The sequence below is a fragment of the Colias philodice genome, chromosome 18, assembly GCF_061535455.1.
Source record: "Colias philodice isolate Cphi_HAF_F1 chromosome 18, ilColPhil1 Martin Lab GWU primary, whole genome shotgun sequence".
Classification (NCBI taxonomy): domain Eukaryota; kingdom Metazoa; phylum Arthropoda; class Insecta; order Lepidoptera; family Pieridae; genus Colias; species Colias philodice.
In genome coordinates, this window is record NC_143103.1 from 7872296 (window position 1) to 7898996 (window position 26701).

Consider the following 26701-nt stretch of genomic DNA (forward strand, 5'->3'; position numbering starts at 1 on the left):
TGAACCAATTTGCATGAAATTTGGTATAGAGATATTTTGATAGAAAGGACATACCTAGGCTACTTTTTACCCCGGGACATAGGATTGGTTTTATCCCGGAAATCCCACGGGAACGGGAACTATGCGGGTCTTTCTTTGACTGCGCGGGCGAAGCCGCGGGTGGAAAGCTAGTGCTTTATAAATATAATTTTTTAAAGAATAGAAATCATTGGATCACGAGGTGAGATTCGAGACGAAAAGAATGTCACCAACACGTCCCTAACGATGAAAATTTTGGTGTTATTGGGTGATAAATAAAACCAGTATATTTTAAACAAAATATATTACGCTAAGTTAGATATATATTACAATTTTTAATTTGGTCACAACATTTACATCTTTTGACGGATTTTCTCAAAGATTACTCAAATAACTTATCTTTATAGTAAAATTTAAGTAATATTTGAGAATTCATGGATTAGTAACATATCTGAGAGAGCAAATATCCCAGCAAAAGCAATTATAAATTATAATAGATTTGGATGCTATATAATCACAAATTTAAATATAAGGCTATTTATGCGCTAAATAGATATTACCTTTTAAATAACATGTATGAATTTAATACAATGTGAGACTAAAGCATACTAATTACTATATTATGCAAATAACATTTACTTGTTTCACGTTATCTAAATTTTGAAGCTTCGCTCTCACTTACAATAAAAATTTGGACACATACAACTCGTCACTCAGGAACTGTTATTTTGGAACAAATTATTAGCTATCTTTTATCAGCTATAAAAAATACTACGTCGATTTCTTGCTCATGTATTACAAACACCATTTATATGGCTCTTTATCAAGATACAATTGAATACAATCCTTTGATAATTTTAACAACAAATCTAAATAACCGCAGTTAGAACAATTTCTCTAATAATACTAAACCCCATAGTGCCCCTGAAGAGCTTAAGAATAAAAACCACAAACACTACAGTTAGTAGGTATTTAATGTGCACAGTTCATAGGGTTAGTGGTCAATTCAGGAAACGGATGGACATCTTCTGCTCAACGTCAGTCCTTTCGAGGGCTCGAGAGAATTCTTCGAAGGAAATCATCTGGTCATTGTTGGTATCTGCTTCCAGTATTGTTCTTTCTGCTATACTTGATAGCTGCTCCTCACTGAAATGTTTTAAATATATACAAATTAATAAAGTCAACATCATCAGCCCACTTTTTGTTCTTACAATGATAAAAAAAGTAAAAATATCTGCTTTTTATTTTTGAATCTACATTTATTATATTTTTTTTTACTTTTGATTCCACTCTACACTAAATATAACGAACCATTAATCTTGTATAATTACTAATAAGGTTTATTTCTGAAAAAATTGGTTACATGTACAACTGCAAAATCCTATAAAAATTTCAATAAGTAATGTATTTATTGCTATCACATAATACTTTAGCATTTTAATCCACGACTAATCTTTTTATCTTTTAGTATTATATTTTCAGAGAAAACATTTTTTTTTCTGTATTAAAGTCCGCCCTAGGCGTACGCGACTAATTGATTGGTCAAATTCGGCCGTCGCGCGTAGTAAGTCTGTCATACAATTTCATAGAAAGGATATTAAGCTGTGTCGGGTCGCTAAGCTGCCGCATAGTTACGCTTAGTGCGGATCTTTAACCCATTGACCACCGAGCGCCCCGATCGGGGCGCGACACAATAGATTATCTATTGTGTCTGTGATTCCGGGGACTGATGGATTAATGGAAGTTAATCAATATTCGATGCCTCCTCGGTACAGTAGTTGACGTGTGAGCGTAACACCGAGGGGTCCTGGGTTTGATTCCCGGTGGAGACGAAGAAAAAAAAAGTCTTGATCTGGTAGGACACAGAAGGCTGTTCACCTACTTGTCCCTAAAGAAAATCGATCAGTGAAACAGATGCATCTGCCCCTTACCCCACTAGGGGACATGGGACTTCACTTTTTTTTTTCAATGAAAATTCAATAATATCAAAGTTCATACAGCCTTACCTTATGTTCACTCCAACCATCATGTGCAGGATAGCCAATAGTTCATCCCTTGAGACCATACCATCATTGTCCAGGTCATACATTGAGAATGCAACTGTAAACATCAATTACATAGATGTATAAGAACAATAAATTAAATGTTAATTGGTGAAACATTTAACACTATAACTAAATTGGAATATACCCCGACTTACGCTACCCATTAGATGTGAAAAGTAATATATTTGGAAGGAAATCTTCATTTGATCAAAGAAAATGAATGGTAAATAAAAATTTGTGAATTGCCAAAGATAATACCCACCAATATTAAAGTTGATCAATTCTAATAAGAAAACAGCCCAGACTATTGCGTAGGTTCGGGGTATTACTGTATATATAGTACTAACTATTAACTGTTCTTTGATATAGTTTACTAAACCTCTTAAGAATTCAACCTAAGTTAAATCATACAATACTTTCCAAATATATTTTAAAGCTTCTTCACAAAAAAGATAGTTAAATGTACAAAATTTGTACACCTGCGGGTCAAATGCTAGAAAATTTCCAATGACCTTTTTTCACCTTTATTTTTCAAGAAATGTAATTAAGATAACACTCAAGATAATTATTACCAACTCAGATAATAAATTTTTGTTTTATTTTAATTTTTTTTTTGAGTAATAATTGTTTTTAATGTTTACATTAACTTACACCTCAATTTTTCCTCTCGGCTATTCAGTTTATTCTCTCTATTCTTCCTGATAGGCCTGAAGTGAGCGAGCACTCGCATAAACTGTAAGAAGTTGACTCTATCATCATGGCTCTCTGCAAAGAAGGCGGAGACAATCCTCTCACTCAGAGGGTTTATGGCTAATTCAGGAATTCGCAGGAAATCCTCTCGGGAAAGTGTTCCGCAGTCATTCTTGTCCAAAGACGTAAAACGAGAATAGAGACGCTCAATTTGGTTTGGAGTAACTGAAAATATTGAAACATTAACGAATATTATTTATTAAAATACTTAAAAGCATATAAATGAAAAATAAGTAAAACTTACATCCAGTTTCTTCTTGTATCTGGGCTATTTCTTCTTCCCTTAACAATAGCGATGATTTATTACCCATTGCGACGTGCCCTTGGCTTTACACTTTCTTGAAAGGAATAAGCACACTTATTATTCTAAACTGATAAGCATTTACACAGAAAACATGAATATAATTAATTTCACGGTCTATTATTTACACTGTTATTTATATTGGTGCGTCGATAGGTTTTATGACTTCTTAATGTAGATTATTTTTTTACAAGTAATTCACGAAAATAAATTAATAATTAAACAAAGAAAACACAGTGCTTTGTTGATTTTTTGACCTTTGCTTTACAATAAAGTAGGTATTAAAGATAAAATGAGAAATGATTTATGTTTAGCCAAAACTGCAGTATGGACTAGACATTGACAGTGACGTTGGAAGTCAACCACCACTTGTCAATGTCATTCCTAATTCCAGTATTGTAAGTAAAAAAAAAAAGTTTGAATCATTTTTTATCTATGTATAATAAAATAATTATCTATGTATAAAAAAATAAATTTACTAGGCTATCTATAGTATTCTAATACTCGGACCAAACTCGGACCTTAGACTAGGAGTACTAGAACACTGTTTTATAGTCCATTTATCGAGGAAGCGTGAGAGGAGCCTCACGGGTGAAACCGCGGGGGAAACATATTATCATAATATCAGAATGAGCATAATAACAATATCTATACCGTAATTCGCGTCAAAGCGTCTGAAACAAAATTGAATATGATAAGATAAAAATGATGTTTACGAAAAGAGCTGCTAGGTACATTAAAAAAACCTTCATCGAGTTAATTCATGACTTTCGCTGTTGCTTGGCAACTGAAACGCTGAAATTCATGAAATCTCTAGTCTATTTGTACATAAATTATTTGTTACTTATATTAACGTTTATAGTAAAAAATGAGTACTGTAAAAGTCGCATCTGATATTCATACTTCAGACAAGGAAAAGAAAAGCGATGCTGAACCGTTGGGTACTGTTTTGGAGGTAAATGAGAATACAACCAGTGAAATATTCAATCGTCCCTTGGAAGAAAATGTAGTTGAGGAAGTTCCCCCAAAGATTTTCGGCCTGAAAGATATTTTGGAGCCTATGACGATAGAGTCGCTGAACAATGCAATTTATGAACTTGGCGTAATTAATTTGTGTTGGCCAGAAATATCTGAACCTGTATTTGAGACGAGAACTTGTTTCCCAAAGAGTTACTACACTAATAGCACGAAGGAGAGGCTAATTCTAGCGTATGCGGAAAACTTCAGGCGGCAGTTTTTATTTCATTACAAGTTTCGAAGGCCGTTGTTGCTTCAAGCGCCTAATGAATGCGGTTTACAGGTAAAGTGATAAGAGTGACTATTTTTTACTTTGTGCAGTATTAATTATGATTGTACCACAGTCATTTTTTCTTATGTTTGATTTTACGCGGGTATTAAAAATTTAAAAATTAATGATTTTTTAGCCCATTGAGCCCCAAGGGGCCCGATCGGTCCCAGACACAATAGAAAATCTATTGTGTCTGGGACCGATTGTGTGTGGTTCCGGGGCTAGACAGATTAAAGGATTTTAAACCTACTCAGAGTTACAAATGAAAATTTTTCGAGTCGTGTTGATAAAACTTAAAAAAAGTTACAGTACCATCTATGTCATGTGACGGAAACCACTGAACATTTCTTAGTACTTTCCGAACTCTATCTACGCGAAGTAGTTTCATTCATAGTCTCGGTTTCAATCATAGATGGCGCTATGCACATAGTCTGTACGATTTAAACTTTTTGATTTTTTCATATACCTATTTTATACAGAAAATGGTGTGTACCTCCATACGGCCAACGAAGTTATGTTATACCGGCACCAATACTTGGCAGGGTTTGGCTTCGCTTGTATCGGATTACTTTGATTTCGAACCTTTGACGAAGCCTATGCTGCACGTAAGTTTTTCGTATATTTATTTTGGCAAACTTTATTAATAATTTATAGAAATAATTTATTGTACTTAAATCTAATTAATACGGAGTCAGGGATATTTTATTTAATAATTCTTTCAATCGATGGCGATAGGATAACTACGCTACGTAGAGTTTATCTAACACCATTATTAAAAGTTAGAGTCAATATTTTTGTTGGGATGTTTTTGAAGACAAATAAAACCAAAATAAGGTTCAATTAATTTATTTCTTCAACATTTTCAAGATCACAAACTCTGCATAGGGAGCATTAATAATCAAATTTCTTAATTTTGTACAAAATATCATCTCTCGAAAAATTTTCAGTGAGCTTATATCGTCAACACGAAATGCAAATCAACTATTCTAACATTAGAGAAAAGAAATAGAGATTTAACTGTTCTATAAGGTACGCTATGTACCGATCCACGTTTAAACCTTGGACAATTCTTTAACATTAAGATAATACACTCTATTCATAGGAATGTTCTTATAATATTAATAATCTCTCAATAATTTATAATTTTGATCACAGTGTCCTTAACTGTTAACTTTAACATATAATACAATTCCGAGTCGAGACACGCTAATGTCTACAATATAAAATACTGAGCAATACAAAACAATTTCACGCGCAGCTTCAACGCAATAATCATTCAAATCATAACAACATGTTGCTCGCACGATTGGCACATCGAGTACTCTCATATCCATTCAATATTTGGTATTTTCACCCAGCCAGCCGACCATCGGTTACCCACACGACATACCAACTCTCCAAGGACGCCGTGACTGAGTATACTTAGTTTCGACTTGAGGTAGAACACAGGGATTCAACTATAACGGTAGGGTTTACCTAGGAATGTAATCGTCAAATGGCAACATACACCAGAACTACCTAATCTAATCGCGTAACAGATTGTGTGCGTCGAAAAGTAATGTGTCTATATATGTAACATCAATGTTTATTTACTGTCTACTATAATTTAATAGATATAAACTCGGAAATAGATTAACTATCATAATAGTCCACGAAGCGTTTATAAGAGAATAGCGCCGGAATATTAACTTATCTATACTTTAGTCTTAAAATAAAGAAATATAATGCATAGCTTTTCTTTTAGAACAAAGAAAAAAGGTACGCAAATTTGGCTACACATATCACAAGTGAACGCTTACTGGCGACGAAGTAACTATGTACGACTATATACAAGTAATAATTGAAATATTCCCTGTAGCGAGCGCAGCGTGCGGTCCCGACCGGGCTTTTATTTGCGACGCGCTCCCTCCGCGACGGCCGACGGCACGGCCGGCACGGCGGCGGCGCGCCGCGTGCGCAGGTTGTGCAGCAGCGCCCGCAGCTGGTGCACGTGCATGCGCGTCACGCTCGGGTCGCCGCTGGCTTCCAGCCACGCTAGAAACTTTTCGCCGTGTTCAAGCGCCTCTACGGTGCCCGATTCCCATCCTCCGTTCATAGAGCCGTTCACTTTATTGTCCTCGTTTGTCGCTTGATTTGTGTTATTAAACAAAAGATTATCTAGAACAGTTCGAGCTTTTGTCTGATGTTTACCGGAATCTTGATTCTTTTCAGCAGCTGGTTCTTTATTCTCCGTGCTGGCTTCCGGGCTTGTTGCGGTTTCGGTTTCAGCCAAGCGAGGCTCCTCGTTGACTGGCTCTCGAATCTCATGGTGTCTTTGTGGTGAAGGTGGGTTAACAGCAGGCGTGGTAACGGCGTGTTCTTCTTCTAATTTACCTTTTGTTAACTGCGAATACAGAATATTCTCTGCAGTTTTATCTTTTGGCACCTGTGATGCAGATTTGAGTTTATCTTCGGGTAAAGGCATCGCACCCCCGAACTGTTTGTAATACTGCCACAACCATGAGTTCCTGTTATAATCCAGATGAGATCCGATGGGAGGCGCTGGTGCTACTGGTTTTGGTGGTAGCGTGGGTTCGCTCGGTTTCCCTAGTTGTAGTGGATGAGCAGCCGTCGTCTGCGCAGTTAAGTCGAGCATAGCTTGTTGTGTTTTTAACCAGTACCAAAGTGTGTCATCAACGGGTTGACTAGCTGAGGTTTGTGGCGTATGATGATGGTTCGATTTTGAGCTATGCCTATAGTGGTCCGAAGAATGACTGGACTTGCTGCGATGTTTAGTGTCGTTAAGATTTAACGCTCCATTGTGAGCCGGTTTCGGTGAGCGCACTGAGCGTAGGGCGCGGCTAGCCGGTTGAGCAGATAACGCCGAGAGGCCGGGATTGAGTTGTGCCAGTAAAGTTAAATTTGTAGCGATTTCATTAAAGCTCAGACCTAAATGTGAGTGGGTCAGGCCTGGCAAATGTCCAAGTCCAGATAAGGGGCTGATGGCACTCATGGATACGCTAGCTCCAGGGTCGGGTCGGCGTTCTCTGGGAGCGTGCGGTGGGGGAGAGGGTTCGGCGCGCTTAGTTGTCAGCTCGACAGGACCGTCAGCGGGCGGGGTGGGGAGGGGGACGCTGTGGGACACGTTGACCGAAGAGGAGAGGTCGAGGCCGGCGGTGGCTGGTGATGGAGGCGCAGCTGGCGACTCGGTCCGCGCGCGCTTGTCCGGTGGCTCGCCGTCGTTGCTCTTATCAGTGTCTGGTGATGACAGTCGCGAAGTCATATAACGCAGCTTGTCTTCATTCTTGCACCATCCTCGTAATGTCGACTCAGGCACTCCGATGTCTCGTGCCACTGAAGCCTTCGACTCGCCGTCGTTGACACGTTGGATGGCTTCTATTTTATCCCCTGGCGTGAGGGCACGCATTGGTCGCTTGCCCTTTGTAGACATTTTGCCCTCTCGCTTACTGTAACAAAAACAAAGGTTTTTATTAATAAAAATTATTCTTATGATTAATGATTGACAAAAAATATTTCCTGAATACACTGAGACCAAATGGACAGAATAATATGATAAAACTGTGCTAATAATAATCAATCATCGTTACACGGGTTATATTTAATAATGTAAACGTAAATAAAGTAAAAAATATTTCATAATAAATTCATATTGTCAATTAGAAATATGCAAACAAGCCTAATCTCGAATGTAACACTAGAAGAAAATAAAAGGCCAATGAACTGATCAAAACACCTACGTCCTAAATGCATTTTCCGTTCGTCGCTGATTGAATGTCAGTGTTATTTTTATCGCATCTATACTTTGCGACTACATTGCGCGGAATAAAAAATAAAATGTATTTGCACGGGAGGCCATAAAGTTACGAAAAAGATAAACAAAAAGAAGGCATAAAATTATGACCTACGACAACAGTAAGCGGCAAAAGTTGTCAGGTCGTTGACACGGTGACCTTGCGAGTTTTATTTTTCCCGCTCGGCGGTAGATGGCGGTGTGCGTATCATTATTATCATCATTCCATACAGGATTTTGTTTTGATTCAGCGTTGTTGTGAAAAACAATAACCTATATTTTTATTAGTTCTTACGGGTTGGTTTGATTTCGCGACAGGTTTTTCAAGGAGTGTTTTCAATAGACCTTGTATAATTTATAGAGCTTTTAGTAAAACTTAAATGAAAATTTTAGATACTCAGCACAGATAAATTCTTAAATTAGTGTTTTTATTTTTTGGTTTAAATAAAATCTTTGTGTGCTTTTTCTGGAGGTGATCTTCACCTCAATGATTCCCAAACATTATCGTTAGTTAATAAGTGCAATTTTATGTAAAAAATGCAAATCTAAGTTACAAGTGTAAACTTTAAAATAAGTAGGTATTTTAAAAGTTTACCTATTTCAGTTTTGTGTTTTGTGTAAGTAATTTTAGACTTAGCAAGAGGGATTTTTAATAAAAGTAGAATTACGGAAAATTAAAACTTTTAAGCACTAAAAAGATTATGTGTAGTGCGATTTGTATTCTACTTCAAAATATGAATTTATTCTGTAACTAGCTTACCGCCCGCGGCTTCGCCCGCTTTGTCTAAAACCTAATAAATTATATAGTACTAGCGACCCGCCCCGGCTTCGCACGGGTGCATACTACTATACTATACTTCGCTGATACTAAATACATTATACACTACAGAAAAACTGTGATCGTTTGTATATAAAAAGTAAAAACATAGCAGCCCGCTCCGGCTTCGCACGGTTCTAAAATAGATAGCCGGGCGGCCGGCCGGTACCGCCGCAAACGCTACGTCCCGCAATTTTTAAATCTGTAATATCTTCGAAAATATTCACTTAAATCATACGGTGTAAAGGGCCATATAGATCTATATTAAATGAACAATGTATTGAAGGTATTTAATTGGTTAAGGATTAATTCTGTATTGGTTAAAATCGCATCGAAAATTAGCCATTATTTGTCGTAAAAAGTAAATGACAAAAAAAAGTTATTGTGGGTTATCCATAAGAGATAGACATATACCATCGCGGACTTTTCTGTAGACCTTTTCAATGTGTATAATACTTAGTACATTATTTTGATAAAACTCGTAGGGTTCAGCCTGCGTTTGCAATATAAGCGGAAAAAATGTAATTTTTTACGACATCACATTAGAAACCTCAAAAATAACAGTACTTCTCCACTATTTAATGGATGTTATTATACATATAAACCTTCCTCTTGAAACACTCTATCTATTAAAAAAAACCGCATCAAAATCCGTTGCGTAGTTTCAAAGATTTAAGCGTACAAAGGGACATAGGGACATAGGGACAGGGAAATCGACTTTGTTTTATACTATGTAGTGAAGATATGTTTTTGTATACAATTTTATGTTACCTCTACAATCTGTGCCTCTACAAGCGATTGTTAAAATTTCAAAGGCAGGCAGTAATTTAATAACATCTTTGGTCTAATAAAAGTGTGTGTTTGTGTATTTTAAAGAGAAAAAATATACGTATAATTTTTGGTAATTTTTATATGACTTATGGAATTTTTACATAAGACATAAATTATTTTGTAATACATTTTTACCTTTGTACCTTTATTATGTTTCTTACAAATTATAAAAATTTACGCTTTAAACATTTCATTTGGAAAGAAAAACAGAATTGCTAAACAATTACGAAAAGATTTTACACTGAGTGGAATATCAACTCCTCCGCGTCTATTCGTTAATACTTTGTTTAGTTTAAAATACAGAATCGCATTTTACTATTTTCATAAATTATAAAAAATAAATTTGAGCATGGATTTTTTAAAATGAAACTACGCAACAAAAAATCCCGAAAAACGTTTAAAACGAAGCGCAGCAAAATATTGACAAACTTACTTGCGAGCCGGCACGTGTGTTGTGTTTACAATTTTTGACAGGTCAGCCGTTTTGCCTTATTGTAAACGACCGTGAACTAGGAATTTTGTCCAATAAAATAATCGCTATGATGCGCACTGCGCGGCACGTGGTCACTGGATGGGTAACACTCACAAACACGTCACACGATCGAGGAAAGTTGGCGATGTCGCGGAACGTACGTCGCGAGGCGCGGACATCGACTGAATGCCGTGATAAGGCCGGTCGCGGTTCGCCGGACGCCGGCCGCGCCTCTCCTTTGTGTCCGGCACCCTGCGCCCCGCGCGCCCCCGACCCGTAACCGAGCCGTAAACACCGGCCTAGCCTCCGCACTTTATTAATGCAATTAATTCCAAACGCATCCACTTTCTACGGTAACTCGAAAAGATCTCGGGTTGAAAACTTTTATCGCGCCAACTTCTGTCGCGACTCGCGCGCCCCGCAACTTTTCTAAGTTGAAAAGTTTATCTCGTAAAGTCGTCTCGCGGCTGTCTGCAAGTTCTGTCGTAATGTTATTATTATCATTATGTATTTTATAGCTTTGATGCGAATCGTGAACTGTGTTTAGTATTAGCATTCAGTCGATATCTTCAAACAGCTGGTTGATGTCATACAGGTATTTTTCACGGTTGCGTGAGTTTTGTATGAACATTGAACACGTTATAGAAGTACATAAAATATAATATTACCTACTATTATAGGACTCAACGTTGTAAGATGTAGTTATACATATTATGTTGCTAGAGCTCGAACTTTTATTATCGAATATCGATGCTGAATCATTATTCTTCTTTGATGCATAATATATGATACCTATAGGTATGAGAAATAACAATATTTTGGTTAGGTACTTTAAAACAATTAATTCTATAGTACACTTCATATTCAGAGACATCATAACTTAGAGCATTAAACCAACATAATATTAAAATAAAATGAAATTAAAAATAAAAAGACAACAATTTTTTTATTTTAATTCCTTTACCTGACCTATTTCACGTACCTAATTAGGTACCTACATAAGTTTAAGAAGCAGGATCATAGTACATACTACATACTCTAGTTAATAATTTAAATTCGCATATCCTGTAGAACTTCACTCGGTGATATCAAATAGGTGATAACCTAAACATTATAAATATTGTCAATTGATTTGAATTATAATTGTACACTATTCTCGATAAATTAGAATTTACTTGGATACTTTTATCAGCTACGATTGGCAATTAACTAAATTAATTACATAATCAATGCTATGATGAATTTTTGACTGTTTACTTGTATACTTAAATAAAGCTGTTATGTGTAACCGTCGATCATCACTCAAGATACATAAAAATACATACAAATAAGACATTAATATGTGATGTGTCCACTATCATCTACATTCATTTGTACATTATTATTTATTAGCTCTAATTGGTTTGTTGTGGACTTATCATTATTCATTACCCAACTGTGTCTTTAAAAAATATCCAACATTTAAAGACTTCCATACAAAATTGGATTACATTGATCAACACGCGATGTCATTAGGTCTTGTTTGTTTATCTATAACGTTGTTTAGCGCAATATTTAATTCATCCTTTCGCGAATCGTAGCGACTAGCGTAATTTCGCGGAGTTACAAAGTGTCAGCTTGTCGGGTTGTTTTTGTCGTCGTGTAGCCGGTAGCCTGTAGTTGGCGTAGGTATGTTTGCCAAGTCGAGGCCACACAAAGGCCCTTGCCGACTCGCGTCGCGATTTACGACGCGTCGCCCGCTCTGTATTTCGGGCATTGCCGATGGGCGAGGAGTGGGAATGTGTGGATGCGGCATGTTTTTTGTTTTATTTTGTATGGATTTTACTAAATGCTTTGGTTTAAGTTTGTTGCTTATGGTTATAGTATGATTTATCAGGATAATATTATGTGTTAATTTTTTATTGCAGTTAAGAAAAAGAATACATCTTTACCATTGATATTCTAAAGCTTTATTATGTCTTAGTACTAATTTCACTGTTGAAATATAAAGAAAATCTAGTTGTAGCGTGCATGTGGAATCTGTAATATGATAAGTATCTGACTAACTATCAGTAGAGATTTAAAAAATTTTAATACTACGTTGTATAACATATCTCTTACTACTAGGTTCACCTAACAGTGCACGTAACATCAATTTGCTCACGAATCGTGATACATATATGCGCCTACATCTAAAACAACGACTGCGGTGGTCACGCGAAATGCCGCATACGCCATACACATCAAGTTCCGCGAGCTCGCTTACGTTCCGACGTTCTCTAGCGATTTTGTTATCGGCGCGGCACCCCCCGGCGACATCCGACGCCGCGCGCCATTACCGCGGCCCCCCGCCCCGCGCCGCCCCCGCACCCGCCCCGCGCCCGCTGCCCCCGCGACACTCATTAGCTCGATGGCGCGAGACCGGCTGCATTCGCTGACGCCGCGACTTGAATTTTTAGATTATATACCTACTGTACGTACGTCGCTAGAGTCTAGAAAGAGAGATGGGATAGGCGATGGGCTGTGGCGATGGGCATCGACGCGAGCGAAATTGTTTTGAAATTTGCTGAGATGAACTACACAGTTTTGTTGTAATGCCTAACAAGTTAACAACGCGACTAACTTTCAATAACTGACAATACTGACCATCAGTTAGTAAAGTACAAAACATTTCCTCTAGTTTTAGTAAGTTAAAAGAGAGCCTTGTCAATTGTCATGAACAAGGTTTTTTCATTTCATCTACTACGAGCTTCAGTATAATCGACTTTCAAAAGTTTGCACACAAAACATCGACTATCCTACTTGAACGTTCACATCCCTAGGACACACACGCCTGCGAAGTGCTGAGTCGGTACTAGGTCCACTTTCTGATCTGAAGCGGTCATGTGTCGACAACAATGCTGACGCACTTTCACATGTGTTATGTGCACATCGCTTTTCGTTTATAATTTCTTAACGTCAGCGGAGATTGATATTAACTCACATGTCTGGCAGCTATCAGTTGTAACTAGTGTTGCCAGGTGTCCCGATTTACGCGGGACGTCCCGATTTTCAGGGGTCTGGGGACGCGTCCCGATTAGTACCTGATCGGGACGCTAAATGTCCCGATAAATCAAAATGCAAAATAGAAAAAAAAATGTGTAAGTACAGTATTTTTTACTCAATACATCACTATGTAAATTCAAAATAGCACACATCAGCGTCACATAGGGTTGCCAACACTTCATCATCAAAATATAGTATTTTCCAAAATAAGGTGTAAAAAATATAGTACATTTAAAAAAAATATAGTACATATTTTATGGGAAAAACAAAAAAAAAATAGACAAATATATTGTATTTGTTAATTATTTATTTTTATAAAAACTATATTTTTGCACTTCTCGCACTGTGTAACAGCTTTTTGTTTAAAATAAAAGTGTCATATGCTATTTAACACATTCAATTTTTAGATTAATATTAGGGATGTAACGATACCGATACCGATACCGATATATCGGCCGATATAATCGGCAAGCCGATATATCGGTATCGCCGATTATAAAACAACCGATACCGATATCAAACAATTCAAAAAACCGCGCCCAATGAACGATGCGGGAGGCCGCCCGCGCGTGCGTGCTTTGTTTTTTGAAAAAACTCTACCAATAGTAAACTTTTATTAGGAACTGATTGTATGTGTATAACTTAAAGTTTAACTGACTTTGCAAAATAATAATACTAAAATAAATGGTTTTCTTGTTTTTTGATTTGGCATTGTTATTTAAAAGAATACGATTTACAGTTGAGTCTCTGTTAAATGTTGGTAACTTTTATGCATAATTCACTATTTATTTTTCTACCAAGCCATCGATATCGGTATCGGTATCGGTATCGCCGATATTTTATTACAAATATCGGTATCGGTATCGTATCGGCAAAATCATGTATCGTTACATCCCTAATTAATATCATTAATATAAATCAAAAGCTCATTTTTTATCAATGATTCACTACTTCTGTTTCTTTCTTCTCGCCACTGGTATACAGAGTTACCGGGAGAGTCGTACAGAATATTGCAGGACGTTGTTATTCGGGTCATTTCTGATCAAATTGGTCCCATAATGTGGTGTCCGAAACTTAACCGTTATGGAGATATTGAATTTTAAAGATATTTAATAAATATATTTTTTCTTTTGGCTTTTCTATCGATTTTTTTCGATTGGAGCTACTAGGGCTCGGTTTTTTTATGTTTCCAATTAGAAGACATGCCAATTAATAAAAATGATCAATAAAAACTGAACCTATTACTAACAGCTTCAATATAAATTTAATAATAAAATTAATTCAATATCTCCATAATGGTTGGTTAATTTCGGATGCCGTATTATGGGACCAATTCGATCAGAAATGACCTGAATAATAGCGTCCTTCAATTATATTCTGTACGACTTTCCCGGTAACCCTGTATATGCGCAATAGGTTATATGACAGCCATCTTAACAATTAAAAGGCGCGTTCTTATTTTTTTTTTTAAATGAAGGATTTGTTTGTTACATTTGTCGGTGTTGAAAATATAGTATTTTTGCGTACTATATATGTTTTCAACAGTATATAGTACGCAGACCCGAAATATAGTACAATACTATATATTATAGTACGGTTGGCAACCCTAGCGTCACATCACATCACTTATTAACATAAATACTTTATTCTTAAAAAAAAAAAAAATTCTTCTGTACTCTGGCTGTGTTCACGAAGTTGGCGGGAGCAGCGAGCGAGGGCGAAAAATTTTTGAATTTCAACTGTTCGAAATTCAAAATTAGTTCTCCCGCGCCGCTCCCGCCATCTTCGTGAACAAGGCCTTAAAGTTTGATTATAGGTATGTATTTTATAATTTCTACTAGTCTAGCTAGCCAGACTGATTATGTACTTGTTATGTAAGATAGATCCATATTTAATTTAGGGTAATACAGAAGTTTAAAAAGCATTAAATAAAAAAAAATTAAATTGAACCCGGATTCAAAAATACCTTGTTTTTTTTCCGTCCCGATTTACAACCCAAAATCCCGATTTTTTTGACCTGATGTACCGATTTAAAACAAATTTGACCTGGCAACACTAGTTGTAACCGCGATTATTGAATTATTCTCTAAGGATTAAAAGACTCAAGGTCAAAGGTCCATTGTCGTGACGCATGCAATTGTGAAGAAACGTTGGGTACCCCAGACAGACTCGCGGTGAAATCCCGTTTTATAAATCAATGATATAATCAGGAATCTACATAAAAAGTTTGTATGTCAGTAACGTGAATTCGCAACAGATAAATTTACAAATTCTCTTGGATTCCTTTCAAAAGTTAAACTCGTACTAAATAAATGAGTACACACAAAGTGGAGTGTAAATGCTTGTTCTACATAATTTTTGCACCGCGACACACAGACGACATGTTACCTTGCTTAGCACCGTTCATTGCTTAGTATTCGACTCGACGCAGCGTCCACTGAACGCGACCCGTTATTATCAACACCCCTATTGTTAAGAGATAGAGTCGATATTTGCGTGCACTTCGAGATCAGTAAACAAAATAAGTTTTCTCTATAATTGTTATCGAGACACTCGCGAGTGCAACAGGGCCGCGCTTCGAGGCCATTCGACTGACGCATAGATAACGGCCCAACCCTACAACCTTCGGCCGAAATGTATGGGAAAATACACTTTGATACAATAGTGTAGATGTGTATTTGCCAAAGCTCGCATGGGGGATGTCAATCATACTGCTTCATATCGTCAATCATCACTGAGGGCAAACAGCTTGAAGCTAATAACGATAATTTAATTGGTAGATCCGAGAATGTCAATAGGTGATTTGTGAAGTATGCTGCGCAATTAAGATTCAGAATCCTCTCAGAAAATTTACATTTTAGAAAATTGTATTTTTCAAATACCTAGCTACTGTAATAACATTAGTAGATAGGACATTTCGGTATCGTGAATATGTAAATTACCCCAACGAACTGTATCAGGTTCCATCTGGTGATTAAGAAATTAGTGAAACACAGAACAAAAGGGCTCGCTTAGTATTCCATTTATCAGGCTTAGTTGAATTCCGAAAATTGCGGCCATTGTTTCAATTGTTACGGGCTGAAGTGATAGTTTTTTACGCTGGGTCTTCGCATAGCGTGCGGGTGACGTGGCCGCGGTTACGCAGGTAGCGGTTACTAGCTATAATGGGTACGCGGAAAAGATTGCCTGTCCTTCGCCGATGTTCCACGAACGTCCAACTCACTGTTAACTCGTTGCGGTAATTGTTCTGTCACATGTTCGCTGCATCTCAAGGTTGCAGTAATTTAGGAATGCATAAGGATGTTGGTTTTGCCTTGCCGCCTGATCACTCTCCCCTCGAAGTTTGTCATGCCCAGAAAGATTTCTGTCAAATTTATGTGCACCATGTGTTTGCAAATGCACTTGAGTATTTGGTTAGTGTCCGTTGAGGTTTGGGACCAACCCATTTTTGGATAGATTACTAGATAGTATTACATAAAAGTTAGTATAGATAACAATGAACTGTAATAGTTAATTTTCTTATTTCAAGAAGGAAAAACAAAAAACTTAAGGGCTATGAGATCGATTCGTCACATTATTCTAGCCTTTGTCAATTAGATACCTTCTTTAATTTTATCATTGACTGTCTGCTGTCCGTCTGGTAGAGCGGTGAAATAATAAATTATAATTGATTGAAGTATGTTTTGTTTTATGTTTACCGCAACGAGGATTTTCCAAACATATCATATAACAAACGTATCATTCCCTGAATTTTATTTTCCAGGAATTAAGACCTCAGACGATGGATTGTGATTGTTAATCGCGCACTTTTCAAGTAGAGCTACATCTTAACTTTACTATACTATACTATAACATACGTTAGATGCTTCTACATAGCGCCGTTAATAATAAGCAAAAATACCTCATGTACACATTGCATTAATTGTTCCGATGCCACGTTTCACTATCTATTCTGTTTGCGCTTTCATATTAACGTCTACCTTTTTTCTTTCGCGCAAACGTGAGGGTGGGTCTTGTTAATAATTTCAAATTATACCAGCGCCATATAATGCAATGTCGTGCGCCGTTACATAAACGTTAACAAAAGGAAACGAAAGTAAGCGAGATAGAGCAGCTGCTATTCTGATGATGTCTATTCAGAGGCGAAATTAAGAGGACAAAAAATAAGATAATGCCCGTGAAGGGTTAGACTTGAGGGATGCAAATGCAGTTACTGATTTCTCGTAAGATATGCCGGTAAATTATAAAGTTTGAAGTTTTTTTTTATTTGATAGTCGTGTGATTTAATAATTAACAGATGTTACGGGCGTTAAATTATTTTTGTTTTCATTGTAGGTTATTTCAATGCAATACATAGGGTCAACCGGGGCAAATGCAACTAAAAAATAACAAGTTTCAAGTTTGATCGGTTGCAGTTATCTCCTTTTATATTTGGTCATTTATTTGACCCATTTAGTGATTTTTGTATTTATTCAAGATTATTTTCAACCAATCAAGCAATACAGTAGTCTTATAAATAACTGGTAGTGAGAATATTTCCTAAAATTGGTAGAAAAAGTTACATTAACCCCTAGTCGGGGGTAAATGCAACTAACTGCCATAGCTCTTCTTCTATTTCATATAAAACAACGAATATAGAATATATTTATGAGATTTCATGTTATTCATAGGATTTTGAACTGGATTACCGTGTAGCAAGAACGAGTTTTCAGGAAAAATCTTATTTTTCTGATTGTGGGGCAAATGCAACTATTTGTTAGAGAATTAGTGTGGGGAATGCAAAAAACTTATTCATCGATATATTTTTATTATTCTATATATATATACAATAACGTTATCTATACAATAACGTTGCGATCGTAGATGGCGCCGCATTATTTAGAGGAAAAACTCATGTACCTACTTTGATTTACCACTTTAAATCGCAACAAAAAAAAATAACAGTGTACTACCTACTAAGTCAATTTTAGTTTTTGGTCAGAACAAATAATATTCTTTGTGTTAAATATTGTTAAAAACGTAAACCAAACAAAATACGTTTATTAGTTAATCAACCGTTTACTAAAAATTACTTGAACAATCACAGAACTATCCTATCCTACCTATCGTTTTTAGTTACTTATATTCTTTAACCACGCTTTATCTAATTTGAATTTTACTTATGAACCCGTCTCTGGGTATAATATCGAAGAAATAATCGATGGTTCTTCTTTAATTAATCATAAAGAAAATATATTTTGACTACCAAGAAGGATACATAATAAAAATATCGACACTGTCACATCACTATTGTTTTTAGTTTCATACAAAAATATAAGGGGCTATTGTAACTAACCTCACAGTTGCAATAACCCCACAGTGAAATTTTCATGAGGCAATTGTAACTGCATCAATAACACAAAATAGAGTCAACTAACGCACTAAAAATATAAATGAAATATGCTTAACGGCTTGTGATAATCGTGTCCAATCAAAAACACCTGCAAAAAATCACTCCTAAACAATTTTTTTGTCTGCAAAACTCGACACCTGTTTTTACGCACACCAACTTCAAAATAGCGGTTTGACACAATGGCCTATCAATCAAATAGTTTTCATCGTAGGGGCACCATCTATTACTTGTAAGATTTATTAGTCGTTGAGCTATTGAATCATAGGTGGCGATTTATTACAACAACTCTAATAAATTAGTTATGATAACTAGTTGCCATAGCCCCATAGTTGCATTTGCCCCGGTTGACCCTATTTAGAACTTTTTAAACTAACCCTGTATATAAAAAACAGCATATTATTTTTCTTCTCTATAGTAGGTATCAGTTCTGAATAGACTATCTAAAAAAGCGAAAATCTCCGTAAAGAGTTGAATTCGATTTATTTTGTTAGAGGTCAGTTTTTGGTAATAAAACGTGGACGAGTATAAAACAGCGATAAAATGTTTTACTTTTATGTTCTTATATTTCAGTTGTCACTGAACCTTTTAGGGATTCATTTTTTCATGTACCAACTGCATAACACGAGGTAAGATGAATTGAATTAAATTCAACTATTGAATTACCTTACTAATAAACTTGGAACGTCAAAAATAAACAATGCACAAGACATGCTTGTTATTATTTTAACAAAGCCATTCTAAACGCACCCTTTGCATTGTAATTTTCTAAACAAGACGTGACGCAAGGCGATAATTTTGTGAGTGCATTTTTTACGTTTCCTCATAGACAATAGATGGAAGGGTCATTCGATGGTTCCTGTTCGTTTTGGACAAAATGTGGTTCACATTTGCTTTATAGTATGCGCAGATTTTGAACAATTCGTGGTAAACAAAAGCGTCAGAGAGTGTAAGACCGGAATAATAGTAACACGATAGACTGTACCTAAGTGTGTCGTTTTACATCTTGTGTGATGCGGCATAGGCGCAAATGACATCAGATATCTTATTTGCTTAGATACTATCTCTGATTTTTTAATATCTGAAAAGGTCACATCTTTTAAAATAGTTCTGAGAGATTAATTATTGAGTAAATTAAATACCTGATTAACATTACTTAATTCTAAATACTTGTTTGTTACGACATCATTAAGTTTCACATCATTTGCAGATCACCTACGAATGTCAAATGAATTACAGGCAACAATAAAATTACCCGTGCGAAACCGCGAATAAAGCTAGTATTATTTCTTGAGTCTAAAAGCGCATGTACTTCTTTGTTGTTTTGCTTCCCAGGCGCGCAAAGAACAAAATATAAGGGTCCAATAACGCTGTGTCGCATCACGACACAACACAACAAAATAACACCTGGGTGAAAACTTAAGATATATCGAAAGTTATAAAACTGTTTAAATATTAAACGAGAGACCGTAGAAGTGTAGAGCAACAGGTCTGCAGACAGGGAGTGGGGAATATGAAATTCGTATGGAGTTAATTTATTGTCGTGAGTTACGGTAATGGTTCCTGTGTTTATTGCTATATGATGTGTTGGACCAACTTTATTGTATGAATTAAAAGCTCATTTCATTCACGTCGAATGTAATTAAGAGTGTGCATAGGATACAATTACGGATCGTTTTATTATTTTCAAGAACTGTAGTCACATGTCGTAATTAAAACTAAAAAGGTTGTTGTTGTTTACAGATAGTGATACAGAATATCGCGTTGAACAAAACAAACTTTCGAGCTCTAGTTAAGTACCAATAGATTAAAGAATTAATGACGTAGAAGGTAATAAAATAGTTCGAATTTTTTGTACCAAGAAATCTTTTCAACGGTCATTATATACGAAACGGACCCGCGCTTTCCACGAAACTGATTATCGATCGGCGTTCGGTACATAAGGTCTCATTGAAGCGCATTACGTGACGTCATTAGCGGCGCGGCGCGTCGAGGGCGCGAAGATATTATTATTAGTGGTAAACAAAGCGTCGGGGGCGATACGGCGTGCCTCCGCCATTGTCGTGTTCCGGGAAGCGGCCGCGGCGATCACCGTCACTGCCGTCACCCGCCGGCCGCCGGCGCAGCGGGCGTGTGCACAATGACGAATGTTCTGTGCGAACGTGCGACGGAAATGAAAAAATATTTGCTCTGTTGCTATTGAAGATGTTCGAATTGTATCAGTTGTTGGGGTGGATTGATTCGATGGATATGTTGAGAATGTGGAGTCAATGGCATCTTTAAATATGCTCTTTATTGGTAGTTATGATTTGTACATAGCTAACTAACACTCATCGCTCTAAAATTGCAGTTCAATAAACAGGTCTTAGATTAATTAATATGTACATATGTATATCAAGATTCATGATAACATTTTTAATGTGGTTACTTAAAAAATGTAAACTTAAATGTAACTTTTTCATTGCTTGTCTAGAGCTAATATATAAATATTAGCTCTAGATTCCTATGATTTAGAACTGTTAGTTCACATAATTTTATATGTTTGAAACAAGAGAAAATATCGTCCGCGTCGCTACGCGCCCCATCATGGCCGCGGCTCAACGCGCCGTCGCTGCCGGTCGGCCGCTGTAAATCATTATCGTAAAAACTAATTGAAAAGGACGCTGCATCTTTTGTTATCGCTTATTACGAGTTATTACGGGTACGTGCTTAGCTTTTCGTGAACGCTGTGGAGTTTTGTCAGATAAAGAATGAGCGTTCCTAGAATCGCGTATAATCGGATCGCTGGTCACGGTATTTAGTGCACCTGGTGATGAATTAATTTTTCTAACATTTACGGCCCTTTTCAAACCTTCGTAATTTTTATATTATTAAAGTTGTCGTGATGAAAATTCTTGACAAGAAAGTTCAATAGTAACACAATACGTCTACCGTTTTAGAAACATGATTCCATGATATTTTCTCGATAGAAAAAAAATACAAAGTTATTATTGTTATTTTTTTTTAATCTCTGGCATCTTCAAAATTACAAACGTAAAGTTACGACTTTTTGGATATTAACTATAAAATATACAACCTATACGTCTACCGTGTTAGAATTTTGAAATATGCGATGGTTTTGAAATAAACAATAAATACTTGAAATTAGCGCGCGACCAGCCAATATAGCGAGAGCCGCCCTGTACCTTCCTACCCCGATCGCTGCACGAGTCATTCCCGCTACGGCTGTCACACGGGGAACTTGTGTCGCTCGCGCAATCGTAAAAAAGGGTGACAACACGATAAGACAAAATGAGACAAATGGGGACAATAAAGAAAATAAGAAGGAGAAACATAAAGGTTGGAGGAAAAAGAATGCTTACAATTGGAACAAATTAATGAAGTAAGTTGGTTTTATTTTAAATTTGATGATAATTGTATTATAGACGATGTTTGATATGTACCCCTGTTTTAAGTACATAACGAATGTGTAAGATTTTTTCATTTATAGCATAAATAATTAAATAATCTGTTCAGAAATCCGGAATCCAGAAGGAAAATAAACCCACTGATTGTTCACAATGTGAATCCACTCCTTCGTAAGTACCTTTATTCAGTCAAAAATGTATGTTATCAAAGCTCTACTGGTTTTATCGCATGATTCCATTTTTAGCAAAAAGCAACAAAGTGCAAAGAAATAAAAAATCATGGTGAACTTAATGGAAGTATGGTGGACATAATATGGAACAGGAGCTCATTGGAGTAGTATTATATTTAAAAAAATACGAAATAATTTCAAGAATTACATTTCTTAGAAGGTGGTAGATAAGTATGTTGTATAAAGAATTTGATGTTGATATTTATTTCATTTATACTTACTACACCTGTGCGGGAAATTGCTTAGTAATAAAACAGGTTTATATTCATATTTACATAGTAATGTGAGTTTTCATTTCGAAAAATTTTATGTAAGTATATTAAATTGAGTTCCTGGGTGATCTGGAAACACAATTGGGCCCGGAAGATGGCGCTGCAGTCACTCCTCCTAATGACATGAACCGATTTGGATGAATATTTGTGTGCACATTTCATTTTTGTGGGATGATCGGTTGATTCGCTTTCACATTAGCTAATATTATGTATTTTTGTTGTTAGAAAGTAAACTTAATTTAATGTTTATAATACATTATTATTGGTATAAATAAGCCAGTGTTCGTCTCACATTGCTGTACCTGCCTACCTACCCTACCAGGGCCTAACTTTGATCTGGCTATTTTATTTTGATTATTTGTAATGAATAATTACAATTATAATAGAGTGCAAAAAATAAATACATGCGTCAATATATTTTGTGTTTTTTTTTTAAACAATTTTTTTATTTAAAAAAATATCATTCCGACCGCGGCTTTGCCCGCGTGGAATTAGATTATATCGTGAATCCTGTCTTATCCCACAGAAGTGTTCAGTTCGGATAAAAAGTATCCTATGTGTAAATCCAGGCAATTAGCTATATTTTATCAAAATTGGTAATGTAGTCTTGACGTGATTAAGTAACAACTAACAAAAAAATATACAAATTAACATCCAAAGTTTCGCATCAGTTTTACTGTATTAGTGATATCTTCCATTCTTGACTTTGACTGAGAAGAATTAGGGTTTATAACTTCTTTCAGAAATATTACCTTTCATTTCTGGGCATGACGTAATATCTACGTCAGCATCAAATTCTATCTAAATCCATTCAGTAGTCCGCGTTATTGAGTACCATTTCATTTTTTCAGAGTAACAATATTTTTTGTTATTTTAAAGATTATTTATAACCTGTATTATTTTGTAATAAAGTAAACATTACGAAATAATAATTATTATTAATAATGTCTAAGTAGTTGTTAAAAAGAAGATTATTTGTTTATAAGCAAGAAAATAAAACCAATAAATCAACAATTAAATATATGTATAAGAATATTATAACTGTATGACGACTCCATACATGTTTGTCCCGAGTCGGCCAGCGGCAGCGCGGCGAGTTTGCAAGAATGACTTCGCGCACACCCGCGTTCGCGATAGCGAGCTATTAGACTCCGCCCGCCAAGCAGTAGATTTTTTTTTGTGTATCGTCTTAACTATTCGGAACACATGTTTGGAAGCCGTTTTAACAATCTCGGGTTTGATTTGTAGTTCCCAGGTTTTGGCCGCTCTTGAGATGCGTAGAAATGTTAAGTGTTGGTCGTTGAAATGTAAAGTAAATCCATATGTGATTGATTGAGTAAAGGTATTGAAATCTAACAAGGACGGATTGGTAACTCGAATTAGATATACGCCCTATAAATTGAAAGCTTTGCGAGATGCGACTTTAAATGGAAGAACTGTACTGTTGTGATATTAATTGCGTCATTCTTTCTTTTATGATATAATTAATTAATTATTAATGTTGTTTGAGATTTTAAATATTTATTCAATATGCGAAAAACTTTGTACAAGTAATAAAGGTAAGTGATTATTCAGGTCTTGACGTTTAGTTTAACCGAATATAACATTCAAGCAAGCAAAGTTCATGAATATCAGTATTCTAGCCTGCAGCGTCCATGTAAAATAGTTTGACGCCTCGTTCCGCGCTCGCTGAAATGGGTTCCCAGATGAAAAAACATTCGTCTAACAATAAAGCAATCTCCAGCGAGGCGCGAGTAATTGCGGACGTGTCTACGCCGGCGTCTTTACGGAACCCACTCGCTGCTATTGCTAATTTGAGAGGCTTCGTAAGCGCCAAGCGGCGACGAGCGGGCGATGGCTCGTCGTCGATAAGTCGCCACTTTTTGCGCGTGAATGTACCTGATGCCACAGTTACTTGAATACGAGCAGTTCAGCAACTTAAAGCCTCTTCAATCAAATAATTATCAACGCACCATTGAAGCTTGAGGGTTTTTATATAATATCTTCTACTAGTTATTACGTACGAGTCTCGTCGGCGTCATAACAAGTAGAAGATATGGTATGTTTGTGTGAGCCGTTTCGAGCTTTTGGTACTTAGTTTCCATACTGTTCGTTATCTGTTTACTGCTCTACTACCTACCCACCGACCCGACCTTCCTACGCGTGTTTACGAGCGAAATCAGGAATTTCTATTCACGAGCCGCGGTGAATCAGAAGGAAAACGTGACGGCGTAAATAATCTCGACGGATCGTGGCCGGGAATTAGAATGTCATAAGCTGATAGCAGGATGTTATTTGCTTTCGTTCAATGACATCGTTTCATGTGTTCGCAGCGAAGTCGCGGTATTACGGTCACTGTGATGGTGGACTTTCGTAATGTGTGCTAAATGTACCTAGTAAAATTTGCAAAAATTGAAAATAAAGTTTGTCAAAACTAAATCACAATATTATTGTTGCATATGCCCTAGGTCCTATAGCACTTCCAGATAAATTACAATATGATTTTAACAAACGAATATTCAGAAGTAGGTATCACCATCTGTAAATTTCATATTACATCTGTTGCGAATTGCAATCCCAATTACATCATAACCTTTACTATAAGATTATTCATAGATCAGAGGTACTTATAGACAATTAAATTCATAACTTTCATCCTAATTTGTTAAGAAATTATTATTAAAGTTATGCTTTTTAGTTTTTATAAAATAATGATGATCTTGTTTATGGTTGTCAGCCGCGCAGTTATTAAACTTCTGCTTCTAAAAAGTATTTGATAGCTGAGTATGAAGTTATGAAATAATCGTGTTGTAAAAATATTCACCCGCAAGTTGTAAACAAACATATTAGTCATCAAGCTAGCATTGAAAATTTTCAAAGGAAACATTTGAATATGATAAGACAAGTAATTAATACCGGGAAGTAAAATTTCGAAAGCATTGTACGTCCCTAAGCTCTTAATTACAATGTGAATAAGAATCGGTCGTAAAACGTCGACGGCCGTGTAACTGGCGCGGACTAGATTATTCAAGCTATACAAATCCGTGAGTTGAAAAGAGAATAATACTTGGAACAGTAAAAATTGGTACAGTCGCGGAAAAAACCTTGGCGGCGGGTAATTGTAGGCGGCTCGGTGCAGGTAGCCGCGATAATGAGCGCGCAGGTACTCGCGCGGATGTAAGTCGCTGGATGCGCCGCGTTTTGTACGTGGTTAGCTGGCGCACAGATAATATAAAACTTATACATTGTGGACTGTGAAACAATGCCGATTGTGCGTCACATTGTTATTTGTTAACTTCAATATCTCGAAAGTTGTAAATGATATCTCGGTTCAAAGATTTGTGTGTAACAAGTTGTAACAGGTCATGACGTAGCAAAATTATCAAAGTAGAGAGATCTTGTCCAGTTCTTAATAAAATAGTATGATGATGTTTCGTGGATGTAATATTAGCGTGGGTATAACAAATAAGAGAAGTGTAATTTTACATTTAATTTGTAGTAAGTACATTTTTTTTTTGTAAATCGTTCTTTATTTTACAAAGCTATATGCTAATTGCTACCCCTACTCTCCAACGCACAGTAAATCCATTTCAATATGCATTAGCATTTGTTACAATTGCTACAACCAAAATTAACTATGTATTACTTTTGTACTCGTCGCTTCATGTTTTCATACATCAATGTCCGCTAATGTTCGCCGCGCGATCGGCCGCGGCGTGCCGGTGACGAGCGGCGGCTGCGCAACTGCATGTAAATGAGTGGACGCTCGCGACTATTTCCTGCCAGTAATAAACTGCGCGCGACTGTACCGTGATAATGAGATTGACTTTTCGACGCGATGTTACTAGGTAGTAACAACTCTAGATGTGTCTTCGTAACAACAATATTGCAAGCGTGGACTTGAGATGTAAGTATGTATTATTAAAATTTAAAATTAATAGACCTACCACTTTTAAGTTATGAAATATTTTATGGATGCTTTAGCAGTAAATAATAAGATCAATATTTATAATGTGTGAGATGACAAAAATATTTCAAAATACATGGAAAGATAATATAAAATATCA

General features: G+C 36.2%; 2 protein-coding genes and 1 long non-coding RNA gene across 4 annotated transcripts; 1 reads left to right on the forward strand and 2 right to left on the reverse strand.

Moving 5' to 3' along the window:
- Positions 1-303: 303 nt before the first annotated feature.
- elm (calcineurin like EF-hand protein 1 elm) lies at positions 304-3457 on the reverse strand. 2 transcript variants are annotated; one of them, XM_089706403.1, is made up of 5 exons: positions 3243-3457; positions 3058-3151; positions 2715-2978; positions 2025-2118; positions 304-1164 (listed from the first exon to the last, which is right to left on the reverse strand). In XM_089706403.1, exons 2-5 carry the CDS (start codon positions 3122-3124, stop codon positions 1020-1022), a joined length of 570 nt encoding a protein of 189 aa, XP_089562529.1. In that variant the 5' UTR covers positions 3125-3151; positions 3243-3457; the 3' UTR covers positions 304-1019. The 2 variants fall into 2 exon arrangements, with proteins under 2 accessions (XP_089562529.1, XP_089562530.1); XM_089706404.1 differs by having other exon boundaries at positions 3058-3147; positions 3243-3456.
- Positions 3458-5232: 1775 nt separating this feature from the next.
- On the reverse strand, positions 5233-10643 carry dan (protein distal antenna). The gene is made up of 2 exons (XM_089706715.1): positions 10274-10643; positions 5233-7848 (listed from the first exon to the last, which is right to left on the reverse strand). Exon 2 carries the CDS (start codon positions 7830-7832, stop codon positions 6291-6293), a length of 1542 nt encoding a protein of 513 aa, XP_089562841.1. The 5' UTR covers positions 7833-7848; positions 10274-10643; the 3' UTR covers positions 5233-6290.
- Positions 10644-21753: 11110 nt separating this feature from the next.
- On the forward strand, positions 21754-23680 carry LOC149480620 (uncharacterized). Its single transcript, XR_016317009.1, has 3 exons — positions 21754-22107; positions 22242-22303; positions 22378-23680. It is a non-coding gene; the product is annotated as an uncharacterized LOC149480620 (long non-coding RNA).
- Positions 23681-26701: the final 3021 nt, after the last annotated feature.